The sequence below is a fragment of the Colletotrichum fructicola genome, assembly GCF_000319635.2.
Source record: "Colletotrichum fructicola Nara gc5 chromosome Unknown KSG_Nara_v1_contig11, whole genome shotgun sequence".
NCBI classification, from domain to species: Eukaryota; Fungi; Ascomycota; class Sordariomycetes; order Glomerellales; family Glomerellaceae; genus Colletotrichum; species Colletotrichum fructicola.
This window is the reverse complement of record NW_027094061.1, coordinates 1,533,962-1,551,062: the sequence shown is the minus strand read 5'-3', so window position 1 is coordinate 1,551,062 and position 17,101 is coordinate 1,533,962. Positions and strand designations below refer to the sequence as shown.

The window sequence follows — 17,101 nt, the reverse complement described above, 5'->3', positions numbered from 1 at the left end:
CATAATTCGCGAACATGTCAATTTGTTGAAGAGACGTCTAATGAAGAGGTTTCTGAGTAGTTTCAATTGAGTTACCTTTCTTAGTGCTGCCCGTCAGTCGTAAATATGATGTGGTCGTGGTTTTGTGTCTCACTCGCTTATCAACCACGTTACTGTTATGTTGTAGTTTTTGTGATTAACCTAACTGCTGAGGCCCCCACACACCCAACACCTCTTTCAACGCTGCAGGGTTCCTTGGACACGAAGAAGCAGAATCTGGCCTGCAGCTGCAGTTCTTAGGGGCTCTTATTCTTCTCGCTACCCCACTGCCTGCTGTCTCTCTTACTATTCTTCTCGGAATGGATATGGATGACGTGAACTGGTGGCTTCCAGAGTTGCATGCGGTGCTGGACATCCCTCCCGAGCCTCGTCGCTCCATACGGTTGCTACACAAATCATCCAGCGACTTTCTGCTCAACTCCGAGGATACACAGACGAGTAACTATTGTGTAAATGCCGCAAAAACACACGCTATGCTAGCGACAAAATGCATTCAGCGTATGAACGACGGACTCAGACGGGATATCTGCAATATTCAACAGCCGGACATGCGGAGAGATGAGATCAACAAGCGTGTGATAGATACAAATATCCCTGCCGATCTCCAATATGCATGTCTCTACTGGATTTACCACTTACAGCAGAGTGGAGGGCCCCTTAGAGATGAGGTTTGTGTGTTCCTCAACATGCACCTCCTTCATTGGTTGGAAGTCTTAGCACTTCTAGGTAAGGTATCGGATGGTGCCGCCGCAATTAATCAGCTTTCCAACATGTGTCAAGTAAGTAAAGGTGTTCTCGTGCTACGCTTAAGCTAACCCCTCTCAAAACAGCGCTTCAAGGCACCTACAGGACTGGGCGAGTTCATCAAAGACGCCAGTAAGGTTATTGGAAGTTTTGGATCGATGATTGAGCGGACGCCGCTTCAGGTCTATGGGGCGTTGATTTTGTTCTCTCCAGTGTCAAGCAGAGTACGACAGAGATGCTGGGACCAACGTCTACCGAATCTCCCTCGCATTTATGGTGTGACATCTGACTGGGATGCGCTCCGGCAGACGCTCGAGGGCCATACGGGCTGGGTCAGGGCGGTAGCCTTCTCGCCGGACGGCCAGGTGGTGGCGTCGGCGTCGGGCGACAACACGGTCCGACTCTGGGACGCGGCCAAAGGCGCGCTCCAGCAGACACTTGAGGGTTTCACGCTCAATCTCGCATTCGACATATGTTCTAGAAATCGACTCCTCACTGATTTCGGCGCCGTAGACGTAGTTACAGGGTCTTTCACAGCCGAACCATACCCAACTTCCATGATTCGTATGGCGTCAGGTCCAGAGGGAACCACTGCTGCTGGACATTCTTGCCCTTATATATAACAAGTGGAGGCAGTGCCTTGCCAGTTGCAGAGATACACTCGATCAGAGATGTCCAAGCACGCGATCCAGGCTGTTTCTTGCGGATAGAACGAGTTTCTGATGATCCAAGAACAAGCCCATTTGATCCCCTGCCCTCAAGAATGCCAGTCTCATCCATATTATATCGCTTGGAGGGCTTAATAGCCATGATCTCAGGTATGGCGAGGTGCTTGAACCATTGCCTGATGACATTAGTCGAGGCTCCATTGATACGCTGGGAATCAATTGCTCTGCTTCTCTGGACCCTTACGGATGGGTTCCTCTTGATGAAAGACTGAATCCAGTTCTTTCCAAGAGGCTGGGAGTCTCCTTGGTTCTGAAGGATACGCTCAGCGAATTCCTTAAGTTGTTGATGTGTTGGTGGGAGGCCTAGGGCAGCCTGGACTCGAACCCATTCAGCTAAGTGCTTTTCCTGGGTCGGAGAGAGCCTCTGAAGATTGGAGTAGGCTAAACCCCTTGATTGAATGCCTCGAAGTCTGTTCTGAAGTGTTGAGTTTGGAATACCAAATTCAGCTGAGGCTTTTCGGATGCTTTGACCATTTGCAATAGCCTCAAGAGCCTGAGCAATATGGGACTCTGTGTAAGAGCTCATAAGGTAAGGATAAGTATACTTATAAAAGATGAGAATAATTAGTCTATAAATTATAAAGGAATGAAAGGTTGAAGTTAGAGGGTTAAAACTCTGATGAGGCATTTTGGGGTGACCCATGTGTGGGGGTGGGACGTTATATGTTAGTAGTACCTCTATAGGCATTCTAGCAACGGGCCTATAACAGTTATAAACGACTTTTATTCCATATTACACAAAGTAGGACCTCCATCTAGACAAGCAATAGTCATCCTGCAAACTAAGTAACAGAGTTAACTAAGAATGTTCTAAATAGTTAATCATCACGGTCGCTGTGTGGTTAGCTGCTGCTCAACGCCGTTGGGTCCGGGCTTGCAGTCGCATTGGAAGGTGCTCCTTCCTGGATAGAACACTTCGAGCAAGACTGTTCGAAGTTCCCGCTGCCAGAATGCCTTAGCGCGGCACACGTTTTGGTCTTTTGGCCTACCCGTTGCCGGCCTTCAGAGAGCCACCATCGTTGTGGAGACAATGGCGCAGATGCAGCCGAGACCAAACAGGTCGCTGCATGGTGTCGTTACACTGAGCATTGATTTCGTTGTCTAAGATGGCCCAGTCCCAACATGTCTTGTCAAATTCCGCCGCTTTCCAGTCACTGATGGGTGCACTAGGGCCTGCATCCCTCTCAAGAACGTGCGTCTGTCCTACGGCAATGGCGTTGAAGAACACTGCGGGATATCTGGCAAGCATTGTTTGGAATCTATCGATAGAATGCTGTTCAAAGACCTTTGTCTAGGACTCGAGACACATTTAAGTTGTTATGCAGCAGATATCGAGGCACTTATGACAGGCTCCAACTGCTCAATCTCATAATCACAACAACACACAGTCTATACAATACCTCGTACACAAAATCCTAGTGTGTTTTCCAGCAATACATACACGTACATAGCAGTGCGAAACATAAGTAGACCAATTAATGGCTGCGCTGCTGCGATGTACATGTACGACAGTGACAGGCGTAAAGGTTTGTTTTAGACATGTTTTAGCGCCGCTCGAGTGGTCAAGAAGAACGGCACTACGGTTATATGGTAAAGTTATATTCACTAGCTTAAGCAACTGTTACTACTTTAATAACGTCGGTTGTTCGCCCGTTAGGCGAGTCCAGAGTTGTGCATCTTGAGTCCGCCTGTCGCGCGTATTAGTTCCGTTCGCTGCGTCGCGTCACTAGTACTGTAGACCTCCGGCATAGGCGATAACGCACGAGTGCGCAGGGGTGTTGTCAGCTTTGGTTTCACCAACCTGGCTACCGCGTCTCGGTCGGATGGTTTATTGCTGCCCTATTCCGATACCTGAAAGCGTACACGTCCCAACCATTTTACGTTGTGCCCAAAAAACTCCTCTTGTCTATGTGTGAAGGGCCGGACATGGTAGATGGATGTTTTCCCAAATCTAAATCAAGCTGATTGTAGTAGGTTGTAGTGTTTAGTTATCAAGCCCTAACCCGAGCGGCCTCAGTCAGGTAATAAGAGTTGTTGACCTGTGGTAGGTTATAGGTCTATTAATGCCTAGGCCCACGGGCTGTATAATCTCTAGTCGGCAATCTAGATACGAGAGCGATAATAACAACAAATAACTAGCAAACGCTAACGTATCCGTATCCACGCCAAGCACCAGATATACTCGGCTACAGCTCACCTGCTCGACAGTATAAGGCCCGAATTGCGCCTAACCCAGGCTTGCATTTCATCACAGTCTATTTCTGAGGCATTGCGTGATTCATAACCAACAACCTCAATAGCCCGCTGCATACCTCAAGCATATATATGCACCCGCGTTGAGCTCTACCAGTAAGATATCGGGAACCAGTCATAGGCACACACGATGCTGTCAACTCCAGATTTCAGACGCGCGAAGCACAGGCTACTCGGACTCCTTCCCCAACGCGCGAGTCATCCTGGAAGCGCACGCAGCATCGCCGTTGACCTCACGACAAATGCGAGACCTCAAAGCATCGCGGGCGTAGTGAGCGTGCCGAGCTCAAAGAAGTTTCCAGAGAATCCTTGTGTAAGGCCCAACGGAAGTCGCTTGGTCGCGCGTCAAGAGTTTCACGTGGTGTCCCGCGAGAGTCCGAAGCGGAGCGAGCGGCGCGTCCAGCAGGCACCAACGGCTATACTATCCCCGTCCCCCATCTACCCAATCCAAGCCCTATCCAAGTTCCACATGCAGACGAACTCTTCCGCCACCGACACTGGGCCACCAGTACATATAGCCGAGTGCATGGTGCAGAGGCGATGGGCTGGACCGCTTGACTGTCCATCACTGTACGAGATTGCCATGCTAAGCGACGAGGACGTTGCAGAGAAGAAAGATGAGCTTTGGTTCACACTCGTGCCTATGGTAGACTTTTGGAACAGCGAAGCCGACACAGAAGCCAAGCGCATCCTACAAAACAACGGCCTCGACTCTTTAACAGTCGTCGGTATTTGCATCAGCGATTCTAGCAACAGTAGTCTCAGCCTGCATAAGCTGTACGCGTACAGTGCGGTAACGCGAGACGAGACACTCGTATTGGCAGACGATACCTTAGACAGCATAAGAAGGTCGAGCGGCTGGGTTACAATCAATTTTGGACTGAGACCAGATGGAGCCGGATGGGGCATTGCCCGGGAGTTCCATCGTGGCAGTCGCATACAGCGACGGACAGGTGCGACGCAGTACATGGGAATCATCGTGATAGGAAGATACTTGCCATTTCAGAAGACGAGGCAGTTTAGGAACGTCGACTGGATCTTGCTGTACAACGATGTCGAAACAATGCTAGAGTTCATCATCAATAGACCGTTGCGCCTGTATTTGGAGTGCACCGCCAGTTATTTGGCCAGTAACTGCCGTGTCTAGAGTTTCTCTGGCCGGAAGCATGTGCTAACGCTCGTATCTTCAACCGTACTGCAATGGATCTGCCTTGAAACCAACGTCGATTGGGATGCCGTTTCCAGGTACATGATCAGACCGTGTGGTCTCTCATCTTGGCATCCAAATCCAGACGATTAGCGTGAATGCGATGCGATCGCAAATGCTCACCCACAACTAAGCCGTCGCATCAGTCTCCATCATCTGTGTAACTTGTCCTTGTCCACTTACGGTACGGGCTGTGAGGTCCCAAGGGCATGTGGTCTTGGAGAACGTCTCGCAGATCGTCGCCGTCTTGGGCGCATAACATTACGCGCGCCTCGCGGTACTGCTTCAGCCTTTGTACGAATAGGTCATCGGTGTCACACTCTAGGCCAGTCCGGTCGCCGGACCCTACGCTTGCTAATAGTTGACGACTTCTGCCGGTGCATATGATTCGCATCGTGGGCTGCCGATCGTGTCTCGCGTAGTTCGACCCCACGCACGCCAACCACGCTTTCAACATGGCTGGACTCTCGTTCACCCACGTCAATGAGGAAGCAGGTTGGTTTCGTTTCAGGACTTTTCGCCACGCAAAGCACTGACAAGCCTCGACTATGCCGCTGTCGGTCGTCAAAATATCGAGTGTCCTGTCGATCATCATGGCCGGGGCAATCGGCAGTACGAATGGGCCGCGAATCTCTCTGGATCCAACAGGGCGTGGTGTGCCTGATACAATTAAGAAGGCACTGTAATGGGCTCCGTTTTGCTCAGAAGTATAACGACGAATCCATGCCACGCGGATTGGCGTGCCGTCAACTTTGAAGTAATACGACTCGCCCGCTCTGATGGTTTGCGAAAGGTTGATCTCGAGGACGACAAGCACCTTTTGCAATGATGTGGGCACCCTCAAGATCTCTACGGCCTCGCTCTCCAAAGCTGGAGCTTGCCTCCCCAGTCTGATTATAGACGGCACAATAGATCCGATGGAGACCACCGCGATCATCATCCAGGAAACGCGTGACACGGCATGAACCACCATCAGAAGACATGCTATGGCGCTCAGAATCCAATGGACACTTGCCCAAGGCAGGGAATCTGTATGGTCCGGTCGTCGGGCGCGATCAAGCACAACTCTGGCGACTTTTCTTCGAAGCCCAGCACTAGACAGACACGCCATGACGAAAAGAAGAATTCCTGCCTGGTAACAGTCAACGTTAGTAAACGATCCTTATGGCGAGACCTATCAGTTTACCGTGAACCCCGTCGTCCATAGTCCTAGAGCACGGTCTTTCATACGTCAGCAATGACTTTCTTCAAGTCCTTAATCACGCAAATAAATCTCACTCGCGTCTACATTACCTTGTATTTTGGAGGCAGCAGTGAGCACGGCTACCACATGAGCAGCCGCGTCTAAAGTGATGAGCCATCCGAGCAGGGCATGTGCCCAGAACCACTGCTCTCTGCACTGTCGCACAATGCGAGATACCACCAAGTTCTCGGGCATGGCGAGAAGACACAACGGTAGCAAGTTGAGAAATGCCACTCTGCCTGCCTGTGATGCGACCGTCTGTGCAGAAAGGCGTTGATGTGACCATGGATATATGACGATGGCTACATTCTCGATAGAAATGATGAGTGCGATGGCCATGCGCAGCATCCTTGGAGGATTGAAGCCATTGTAGTTAGCATCATCTTGTGACAATCTTGCTGTGAGTGGTCTACTGAAAAGCTTTAGTCTCGAGTCGTCGATTGAGGCTAGAAACTGTCTATCAAAGGCGAACGCATTCTCAAGCACGCATGTAAAGGTATAAGAGCGGGTCGTCAGACACCATAAAAGCGTGTTGCAGGTGAGCGTAATGATGTAGGCCGTCTCGATATTCATGGGTATGCGAACACCCTGAAGAACGGGTTATTGCCTTTTTGTGTACTTAGAGTTCAGAATCAACCGGTCAGCGTTTTATCGTGGGTAAGTTCATGATGTTGATATCTGCAAACATGAGAGGTATTGTGAGACATCTATGTTCAAACTTGTTTCAGAATCCCTCTGTGACCGTATATATTAGTGATTCGCCGAATGTTTGTGATGTTTGCTCATCTAAGTCACCAAATGCTTTATCATAGTCCAATGACTAACAGGCATGGTGAGAGATGGGCCTAGAATTGCACCTCGCGCTTCTGTCATCTGTGAAATCATGATACTTTGATAATGGCACTAACTGACGAGCACAAGGTTGAGTCATACCTAAATGATCCAAGTGCCTGCCATTCATGATATTCGTCAAAACTTGTCTAAGCCTTGCTTTCTCCAGCGTCGGTAACAGTCCTATCTTGTAAGGTACGTGTTGCGAGAATGGTGCTATCTAGTCTATTTAGTCTCTGGTTGCTCGGAGTTATGATCCCCTCCTGCAGCATGGTAATTTTCAGATTACTTTCAATAACAGATTTCATGAAGTATGTCAACCTGACCAGTCTTGGAAAGTGTTTGGGCCAGTCACAGTCTGGTGGCCGATGCAATAAGAGAATCCGCAGCGATCTCGAGAAGGCCAGCTTCGTGCATTTCGAGCGCGCCAAGCTTGACGATATCGTGGACGGCTCGCTTTGCAGGCTGCACAAGTCGCAAACTGCCATCATAGTTTCCAGGTGGCGACGCCGACTTTCCCGAGTGAGCGACGAGGTCCGCAATGCGCAGCAAAGAAGAGATATGCTTCAACACAGGATCCTTCGCAAACAGTATCTTCAGTTGGAGCGGCGACAGAAAAGCGATAAGCTGAGACTGCAGCGTAGAAGACAGTTCAGTCTATGCCGCCAGAAGAATCGCGGGATACCGACAAAGGCGGCTACCTCGGAATCAATTCCTGACGGTCAGTGAAAAGTCTCTCGGTTGGTATCATGTGGGTCCTCACGAAAAGTCGGGTTCGGCTGATTTCATAAAACGAACTTGAGTAAAAGAAATGCACCAATTCTCTAGTAAACTACATGTTCTTCGCAATCGTGTGTCATGGTCTTACGCTCTACCGTCGAGGAAGCCTTTTGTTATTCCAAATCTCTTACTGAATTGCATCGAGCGGGAGAGCATCAATCTACTACAGGTGTAGATGACGACCTGGCTGCTTTGATTATGAATAGATAGCCATGCTATCAAGCTTTATCGCTCTTAGTTCGAGTGGCTATTAAGTGCAATCTATTGATGACTGCATGGCCGGCATATCGTAGAACGATGACTGATGGTAACCACTTCTTGACGTGCTGGTCCATCTAGAAGTTGCGTAAAGCTTATCCACGTTGTGGTCACCTGCATAAGCGTAACAGAAGATATATGAGCTATGTGAAGAACGCTTTTGGTGCCATCTTTAGGCGTCACAACTCAGACACCCAAGCACCATGAGCACGACACACCTAGACCAGCCCCCATCACCCACGAGTACGTACTCGGATGAGACGTTAGCAGAACGGTCTCCCGCTGCATCTTGGTCTCCAAGCTACAGCGTCGCCTCCACCCTAGTCGACTCCATTCATAATACCGCCGTCACCAGCACAAGCGATGAGGTACCAGCGTCCGCACGTCTAGCGGAAGAGCCAGCACTCAGAATTAACCAACCTCCGTCAACTGAGAATGCGCAAACTCTCGTGTCAGCCCGAAGTTTCGGGTCAGACGACACCGCGGTGGACTCGCTGGGAGGGTCGTGGTCTTCTGGTCGTAGTTCGGCGACAATTGCATCCACGGCGGAAGATGATCTAGTGGCTGCCATCATGAGTAGCGACGTGTCTCAAGTGGAAGCTCTATGTCTACTGGGTGTCGCCTTATCCGAAGACCATCTTGTCTATCTCTACGAGGCTTGTCTCAGAGGGCCACGTATGGTGGAGGCATTGGCACATCATCCAGCACATAACTTTACCGGCCGTATTGGCGGGCCCACGAACGATTGTATTTTCCATATGGTCCTCAGAACGCCCGCCACCAATTTTGTGGGCCTCGGCGCAGACGTTGTTGGCACAAACCTGTCTATTAAAGCGGCCGTAATCCGCCTGCTTCTACAAAAGAACATCAATCTCGCCTTACGAGACAGGCTAGGCGATACCATACTTCACACTGTTTGCGGCGATTTGGGCCCACCAAACCTGAAAGAAGAGACAGAGGGATTCGTTTTCCTTGAGCAATTTCTTGGCAAAGGTAATAGCGAGTATTCCCAGACTGTCGTGGAAGAATGCCGGTCCATGATCAATCTTCAAAACACCGGGAGAACCAAGCAGGATGGCACGCACCAACAGTTCTGGCATACTCTTTTGGGTGTGGCCATCTTGTACAACAATCTCAAATGCGCCAAACTGCTCTTAGATCTCGGTGCCAACCCACATGTTACGGGTGAGTGGGACGAACCTCCAATTTACTTTGCGGTGCGCAACGACAGCATCGACGCCGTCCGTCTGCTTCTTGCGTACGGTGCCAGACCGACTGATTCGACACTCAAACTGCCATGTTCTATAGGGACTTCTGAGACTATGAAGAACGGTGATGAAGATCATTGACATCGCAGGGAAAGAGTTCCATACATCTATATCGCGAACGGCCAAAGTTGGATGGGTATTATTAGATTCAGCTTTTCCCCTTTGCTTTCTTCCCTTTTTAGGCTTATTATTATATCAATATGCATACACATTTGTATGGATAAGTACTGTTCTCTCTTGCTATTATCTCTATCACTAAGAATAGAACTAAGCCTTAACGTCAACGCTGTTCTAATTTCTGAAGGATCTGTGAGGAAACTGCGGTGTCATTCTAGTGGCATATCGTGACACCTATGGTATGTATCTCCAGCTGGGTTTTAAAGCAGCTTTTGTCTTCAAGTCAATAGGGTAATATTCAACAATAGCAGTAGATGCCAGCAATTGATCCGCTTCACCTGTTATCCCATGCACCTCTATTGCTTGATAAAACCACGTCGTCTTATGTATAAAATCAGCCCTACTAGTATAGCTCAAATGCAAAGCTGATGTGCAGATGCCCATAACTAAATAGTATCAAAGCTTATGATAAAACGTATTCTTACTCGGTCCCATTGCAGATGTTGTCTTTCATGAACAGCTACCCGCCTAGTGAGAGTACAGAAAGAGGACGACTATCTCGTTAACAAGGCTTTGGGAGGCCGCATCCTGGCCCCGAAAGTATCTCATCAGGTTGCAAGCACTAACTACAGCGCTCGTGACAGCTGAGGTCGATTCCGCATCTGGGTGGTTCATCGCATATGTAGTCAACATAGCAATAATGGGAGAACGTACAGCAGCCTAACATGCGAGGCAAACATCCACGTCGTCGTCAGCAAAGAGGTTGTAGTCGAGAGCGTCGATCAAAGCGACTTTATGCAGCCTAATCACGTCTTCGAGGTATCCGCTGGCGCCTTCGCATACCAGGCTAGATGGAAGTTCGCTCACACCTCCGATGGCTTGCCGTTTCTCTATCCACTTGATTGACACAGACAATGCAGCGCATATTGTGTGATCCGATATGACCACTCGCTTCGGCTCTAAAGTCTTCAAGTAGCCTAAAGCACTTACGAGTGACATGAAATGAAATTAGACGAGAGACTTTCTCGACAGCAAACAAAACAGATGAATCGCATGGTAGCCACATAGCAGGAGCATAGATGACGAGCCTGTCATTATCGTCAGTCGCTTCTTGAAAATGATCTGACACTCATGCCTTCCTGACTACAGCCCTCCACGACATCTTGTTCATCCGGCCTTGGATATGGAGCCATGCGTATTTAGCATCACAGATCTTCCATTGTCGTGAAACACGACTTTCTATCAGCTCATTGCCTCCACCGGAAGTATGTCTTCTAAACACTTCTGCATCCTGTGTCATCGACCGCGTTCGAAGTCCTTCCATGTAAGATACGCCACGAAGTCGGCCGACGAGACTTCTCAATGGATTTGCAGAAGGTGCAACGAAGAAAAGCCAGCTTTCATTTAGATCCATCAACGTTACTATCATTGTCAGTCAAGCGAATGAATTAGGATCACATGAAGTGCGCGGTCCACAATGGCGATGGTTCTATAGCAGTCATTGAGATGCCCGCGGATCAACAGCCGCAACATCCTGCCAACCACAAATTACTGCTCATCATCGACATAAGCAACAAGTCGTGTGTGTCTACATTTTATTTCCATCAAAATACGCAACTCGGCATGGATGGCCTAGAATCAGTTCTTGCCGTCCCATTTTCATCAACCTTCCAGAACCATCCACAAGACATCCATAAGCTGAATTCTCTGTGATCAGTATTTTGCTCATGACGGAATATTAACATCAGCCAGTGGATGGTTCGAATGGTGGTTGTCTGATGGGAGTCTTCTGTTCTGGTGTCGCTTGTGAGCGGCTGCATGGTAAAGTCGTTCACTCGCGGCGCTACTAATGCATCCACGGTTAGCAAACGGGGCGCCGCGAAAGATGCGATGACAGCATCTCCAAGTCGCCAGTCCCATCGCAACAAGACTAGACCCAGCCGATTCTAGAATATCGGTCTCGGCGCCGCCCGCCGCATCTCACGGCAGGGAGCAGCCTCAAGACCTCGCCTAAAGTAAGTACTCTACCTCCGCAGCGCTAAGTCGCTTGGCTCAAAGCGCATTTTTGGTGGGAAAATATGGAAACAAGGTCTCACGCTGAGCGCCAGATTACATTGCAGGGGCGACGTACTAGTACGACAACCTGCAGGGGCGACTGGCTCAAGTCAGGTTTTTCACCAGATGAGCACTTGCCCCGCGCAGGACTAAATGTACCGGCATGACTAGATGGTTTCTTGATCATTCGTACGCAGCCGTTCGTTCATGTACAGACACACCTGCTAAAATACGCATCAGACACGAAGCAGATGGTTTCATCGAACTTCAGAAGCCGCGTTGCGAACGCGCCCGAGCGCATACGAGCTCTGTGTTGCGTTCAATGATTTTGGCTGTGAAGACGGTTGTTACCGTGGTTCTTATGGAAAGGGTCGTGTCTCAAAGATTCGCCGCAAGTGGCAAATCTCTGTGCGGCCTTGATGAACAGTGTATCAGCTTCTACAAATAATTTCAAACATAAGAGCTCCCACTCGATCCCGGACAACGGTGGCCGCAAGCGTTCGTTGCGAGCGGATCAGGGCAACCAATTATGGCACGAAGCAAAGGTTCGGTAATGCGTGACGGAATGCCCATAAGGTGAAGGCACATAACGATGCCTGTGGGTATGATTATCCCCTATTCTTCATAAATGGCTCCGCCGGCCAACGCCTCAACTGGTTGGGCAGTAACATTACAGCTTTCGATATAAGTCCCCGGCCGGATGGTTTACGGGATCTGCAAGGGGCTATGCAGTGCCGCAATACGATCCGGGCAGGAAGGCATATACATAAGCAAAGGAACCCCCCGTCTCACGTTCGAGCACAGAACTTTTGCCCGTGAATAGGTCTCCACAAAGGATAGTTGAGGCAGTGATATACGGTCACCAATGTCACAGATCGATTTGTGTTCAGCCGAAAGGCAGATCTAAAGGAGCTTAGTAGGACCGCCTAATCAACTGATGTGACGATAGATATATTCACAGAGCTTTGGTACCGGGAAAGAACAGACTTGCGGAGCGATGGATGGCCTAGGTAATAAGGCGTTGATTCTTCCAGCGTGAACAGGTAAACGTGGCGCGAGCAGCCGTAGTGTGACGACTTCTGTCCTACGTGTGGCGAAGGAAGACTTCAGGGATCTTTTGAATATGTTTCCCAAGCGCAGTCCAGACTGTTGTGATTTCCAGGCTTCAGGGAACAGATACTATGTGGAAGAATGGTTTCGCAGATATCTTTGCTAAGATTCCCAACAGCAACCAGTATGTCAGCTGTATCCCGTCGAGCGTTAATATAGACAGAGGAAAGTAACACGAGAGAGTGATGCCACACCAAATTTACTACGGAGGTTTCTTGACGAGAATATGATCAGGAAGAAACTTTGACACATGTGGCGACCAAAGTTTGCCTACACTGTGCACAAGCCACTAAACAGCCCTCAAAGCTGTGTGTCAACTCAGACTCATAGTCCGCTGATTGGCAGGCATTTGCGGCCGCCAGTGTAGTGGGGCTTCGCCTCTTTTTGCCGCGGACTACATGCATGATAATAGCTGCCGAGGTCGAACAGATATTGTGCTTCTATGCGATGGCGTCATCACAAATCAAACTTTTCTATTTTCATTGTCTGGAGAACACCTGGATAAATTGAAAAACTGCCGTATTGGCCTAAGGACGACAGCACCGGAGCTGACTCGCTGATATCCTGAAAATCGAGATATTCCGCATAAAGTTGTGGTTAAGTATCATTCTAGTTCTGAGTCTGTAAGGGCTGTTCGGAACGGCCTAGAAGGAAGGGGGAAGCAACAAGGGGGCAATTGGGTTTAGTATAGGTAGCAGGTCACGCATTGTCTGAAGAGGGGCAACTTTCAGTAATCAATCGTTCGTCCCGTACTGCCATTCGCATCTACAAGCGTCCATCCTATGTCACGCATTGACAGTGTCACACACAGAAGTCGTATCATCCTTACTGGTGACAACTCAGCATCGGTATTGGCATTTCAGCCATCAATCTGCAGGGACTGCTTTGCGAGTGAGCGACACTATGGTCTGGCTGAAACTAGAACCAAGAGTTACGAAGCAACATGAGCAGTAGGCAGCGTTGGCAAAGACGTGCTCCACTGATGTCATTAGACCCTGTTCACAATACCTAGTCTCTGTCCATGTGCAGCGTATTAATGGATGACCACCGGCTGCCGTCTCTCACGCACATTGTAGTACAAAAAGAGGGTAGAACATGACGTAATTGCACGCAAACACCTAAAGTACTTCCGAACACCACCAGTGAAAGACATCGCAAGCCTACGATCTTTCCCACTCAGCATACCATTGTGGAATTTGGTCATCCGCGTAATCCCATGTGGATGGTTGTGTGAAGCCTTGCAAGCTATCCTCGTTGACTGCGATGGAACGGAACCTATGAGTGATGCCTTTCGGCCAAGCCCCAGGTTCCAGTTTGAAAAGCTCCACTATGGTCCACCTATTCAAGCGCTCCGTAACAAAAGCCTCCCAGCTGCTCAACATTCCACACGTGAGTGGGAGACGGAGAGAGTAGGAAGTAATCGTCTTGGCCTTTAGCGAAAGAACATGTGGGCTACCAGCAGTAGCATTATGCGGCCTTCGCCCCGGTCTGACCAACCCGCCATACTGAGACCCATGTACGACGTCGAATTGGGAATGCTTAATGATGGATTGCGCTGTCGCAGACATTGTCGCGACACCGCCGTGAAGTTTGACAACTAGGGATGATTTATCGTCCAAAGATCGCTGGCCCAGGCCCCTCAGTTTCCCGGGTGACCAGTCAGGCCATACGAAATGACGATTGTTCCATCCCTGGTGCGCATATTCGTTCAGCCTACGCCCGAATTCGCCGTTCAAATCTTTTAGGGGATAAAACAGATTCTTCTGTATGGTTATTGCTGGGAAGATTGAGTATGCTTTGTCGTGAAGTATCAAATTAAGGTCTGCTGTCGTCAATGAAGTTCGCAGAACCGCTCCTAGAGGAAACGCTGTGGTTCGAATGAGGCGGATTGTTGTTCTTTGTTGTTCTGCGTTCGGGATTTTGAAGTACGGTGATATCATGTATCTGACGTTCAAAGTCAGCTTGGTGTATATACGCAAGGGGAAACGGATGCACTACATCTTGACTTTGGCCATCATTGGCATCCTGCACTGAGCTGATGGTGTAAAGCTCTTTGCCCTCCAAATACCGCAAGAAATGTTCAGCCGGCTGCCCTCTCTGGACAAAAACATCCAAAAACATTGACCGAGCACTTCCGCGAACGAAGAAATTGAGTGCGAAGCCGCGGGAAATTATTGCGTCGGAATCCCGCATGTTTTCGCGGAATCGATTCGGATCCTGAACAAAGGCTGTCAAGTGCGAACTCAGATTAAATAAAATCGTCGGCAGATGCTCGGGAAGCCAGCTGAAGGCTTTACAGGTCATGCGCAGCATATGCACGTCTGACATATTGAGATTGCGCAAGACAGACTCAACAATCGGATACCGACGGCAAGGGTCCAGGAGACTCGCCAGTGTCGCTACGTGATCTGCGGCAGCATTGTTATTCGTAGCCATGCTGTTGGCGGTTGAGCAGTTGGCGAAGATGACCTGCGAATCTAGTTGCAAGATTAGGTAGTTGTCGTGAGCGCTATATTCCTTTATTTTCACCTCCACAATCGTCCTCGTGCCGATCACATGCTTGCCTCCGCTGACTGCCACACCTACTTGGTCGAAAGTTTCGATGATTGATTTGTTGATGCAAGATGGTGAGGTAAAGTTGAATCAAGATAAGGCTCGTGTTTCAAGTGATCATTAAGATTTTTCCACTTGCGGCCATCCAACATCTCTTCCTCCAGGCCTGACTTCACTCGGATTCGTAAAGGTGTCGAGAAGCCAAGTCCGAACCCTATCTGTGCTTGGAAAGTCCATTCCTTCTTCGAGGCGGTGTAGTAAGGGACGGTCCGACTTCCGAAAATTATCACCACGGCAGATTCAGCTATGGTCGTTGAAGGCTTCAAAAAGAGGTTGTCATTATTAGATTATATGGATGTCTGTTCCGCCAACGAATGTTGTCGCACAAGTCGCCTCGTTTGTTCAAAGCCTCTATTGCGCCTTTGGTCGTAGAACATGGATCTCTCTTTACTCCGCAGCCCTCAAAGACTCGTCAATCGGATACTCTAGATAAGACTGCCGAGTCGGCTCTCTTCAAAGCAAGAGATTGCTGATTGCAATAGGCAGGCGTGATGGCGACATGTTTGCTGTGTAAGCAATTCCGTCAGTGTGACGTTGACGTCGAGTCGGACGCAGTTCATCGCCAGTACTTACTGCGTAAACATAGATTCCTGCCTACCTAGTTTTTCACTTCCCTAGGATACCAGTCCCGCTGCACCATCATCATGAAGCAGTTCCGCTTGGTCAGGAGAAGCCTTCAGCTTTGCGCTTGCCTTTCGGGTACTGCGTGGGTTTGGATCTCCGTTGCTAGGTGCCAGACTTACTGATCGACGCCGTGGACAGCGAAAAAAGTTCCCTCCCGCAGCACTTCGCCAATCGTGACATACTTCTGGCAAGTTGAGCTGTTAAGCCTGAGACCCTCGGCAGGGAGCACATGTTCAAAGTTCCTTTGGCCTAACTCTCATCAAACAGCAATCCACTGTTAAACCGTACTTTTAAATAGGAGGAGCGGACGGCCAGAAAGCTCCAATGCTCCCTACAGCCACAAAATGGCGAGAAGCTTTGTCTCCCGTTGGAACTGCCGGGGTGGCCCATGCAATATATATGCGTCACATCTCGAACCCAAGGTCCGCAGATAATCTCGTCGTCGATTCGGAGCGCAGGCGCTGGTTGGCTTCCTCCAAGAAGCTAGGTGCAGTCATCAGCATAAGTCGGGCATCCTCATCGTTCTGAATCTTCTTCTTCCAAGCGGGCCACGGGCGCAGATTCTTCCACAGACGCTTCTTGATCAAGTATTCCTGCACATCGACTGGGGCGACTTCCTCGATCTTGCCGAGAGGCTCCCACGTCGTGTCTCCGGGGTCGTCCGAGTAGCCGACCCACTGCACCAGCAGAAAGGACCTTTCCCTCCGACGGCGATGATCGAGGATCTTGAAGACGTGGTAGAGTTCGCAGCGTAGGGCCTCCTCGCGCACCTGGCCCGTCATGCGATGAACCTTACGCCAGTAGTCCAGGATCTTGCTCTGGCTGATCAGCTGAGCATGGACTTCGGCGATGACGAGCCGCTCGCGTACGCCGGCGCGTTTCCAATCGAACGTGACGCGATTCGTTTCAGAGTCGAGGTTGTGATCGAGGATGGCAGCGTCGGAGAAATCTGCACGAGGACGATCGTCAGCAAGTTCATATAGCGCACTGTGAGCATTGATCTGCTTGCGGCAGTGGGAAGTGTCGGATGGCGCGACAAACCTGCGTCTGGGTCGGCTTCTGCTACACTTGTGACCAGTGGCGGAGGAGGCTGAGGAGGGTAGTTAGGCTCGGGAGAGGCCGATGACAGTGCAACGGCCGAACTGTCGCGGCTGAGGGCAGTCGACGGCCGAGCTGGGGTCTTGCGGAGTGACACTCTGGATAGAACCGACAAGAGTGATGGAAGACTCAT

The 17,101-nt window shown here is 49.7% G+C and overlaps 7 protein-coding genes across 7 annotated transcripts; 3 read left to right on the top strand and 4 right to left on the bottom strand.

Annotated features, from left to right (window-relative positions):
* Positions 1–809: 809 nt before the first annotated feature.
* On the top strand, positions 810–1,406 carry CGGC5_v016975 (Vegetative incompatibility protein HET-E-1; the record flags this gene model as incomplete). The annotated part of the gene is made up of 2 exons (XM_066153670.1): positions 810–818; positions 870–1,406. 2 exons carry the CDS (start codon positions 810–812, stop codon positions 1,404–1,406), a joined length of 546 nt encoding a protein of 181 aa, XP_066006783.1.
* A 191-nt stretch (positions 1,407–1,597) lies between these two features.
* On the bottom strand, positions 1,598–2,037 carry CGGC5_v016974 (uncharacterized protein; the record flags this gene model as incomplete). Its single annotated transcript, XM_066153669.1, has 2 exons — positions 1,598–1,627; positions 1,696–2,037. The coding sequence occupies 2 exons, from the start codon at positions 2,035–2,037 to the stop codon at positions 1,598–1,600; spliced, it is 372 nt and encodes a 123-aa protein (XP_066006999.1).
* A 1,857-nt stretch (positions 2,038–3,894) lies between these two features.
* CGGC5_v016973 (uncharacterized protein) lies at positions 3,895–4,911 on the top strand (the record flags this gene model as incomplete). The annotated part of the gene is made up of 1 exon (XM_032025929.1): positions 3,895–4,911. The coding sequence occupies one exon, from the start codon at positions 3,895–3,897 to the stop codon at positions 4,909–4,911; it is 1,017 nt and encodes a 338-aa protein (XP_031877600.1).
* Positions 4,912–5,017: 106 nt separating this feature from the next.
* CGGC5_v016972 (uncharacterized protein) lies at positions 5,018–6,409 on the bottom strand (the record flags this gene model as incomplete). Its single annotated transcript, XM_066153668.1, has 5 exons — positions 5,018–5,100; positions 5,155–5,316; positions 5,509–6,103; positions 6,158–6,192; positions 6,265–6,409. 5 exons carry the CDS (start codon positions 6,407–6,409, stop codon positions 5,018–5,020), a joined length of 1,020 nt encoding a protein of 339 aa, XP_066006887.1.
* A 1,877-nt stretch (positions 6,410–8,286) lies between these two features.
* On the top strand, positions 8,287–9,432 carry CGGC5_v016971 (uncharacterized protein; the record flags this gene model as incomplete). Its single annotated transcript, XM_032025928.1, has 1 exon — positions 8,287–9,432. One exon carries the CDS (start codon positions 8,287–8,289, stop codon positions 9,430–9,432), a length of 1,146 nt encoding a protein of 381 aa, XP_031877603.1.
* Positions 9,433–14,448: 5,016 nt separating this feature from the next.
* On the bottom strand, positions 14,449–14,961 carry CGGC5_v016970 (uncharacterized protein; the record flags this gene model as incomplete). Its single annotated transcript, XM_032025927.2, has 2 exons — positions 14,449–14,577; positions 14,632–14,961. The coding sequence occupies 2 exons, from the start codon at positions 14,959–14,961 to the stop codon at positions 14,449–14,451; spliced, it is 459 nt and encodes a 152-aa protein (XP_031877574.2).
* Positions 14,962–16,274: 1,313 nt separating this feature from the next.
* On the bottom strand, positions 16,275–17,101 carry CGGC5_v016969 (uncharacterized protein; the record flags this gene model as incomplete). Its single annotated transcript, XM_032025926.1, has 2 exons — positions 16,275–16,819; positions 16,912–17,101. 2 exons carry the CDS (start codon positions 17,099–17,101, stop codon positions 16,275–16,277), a joined length of 735 nt encoding a protein of 244 aa, XP_031877604.1.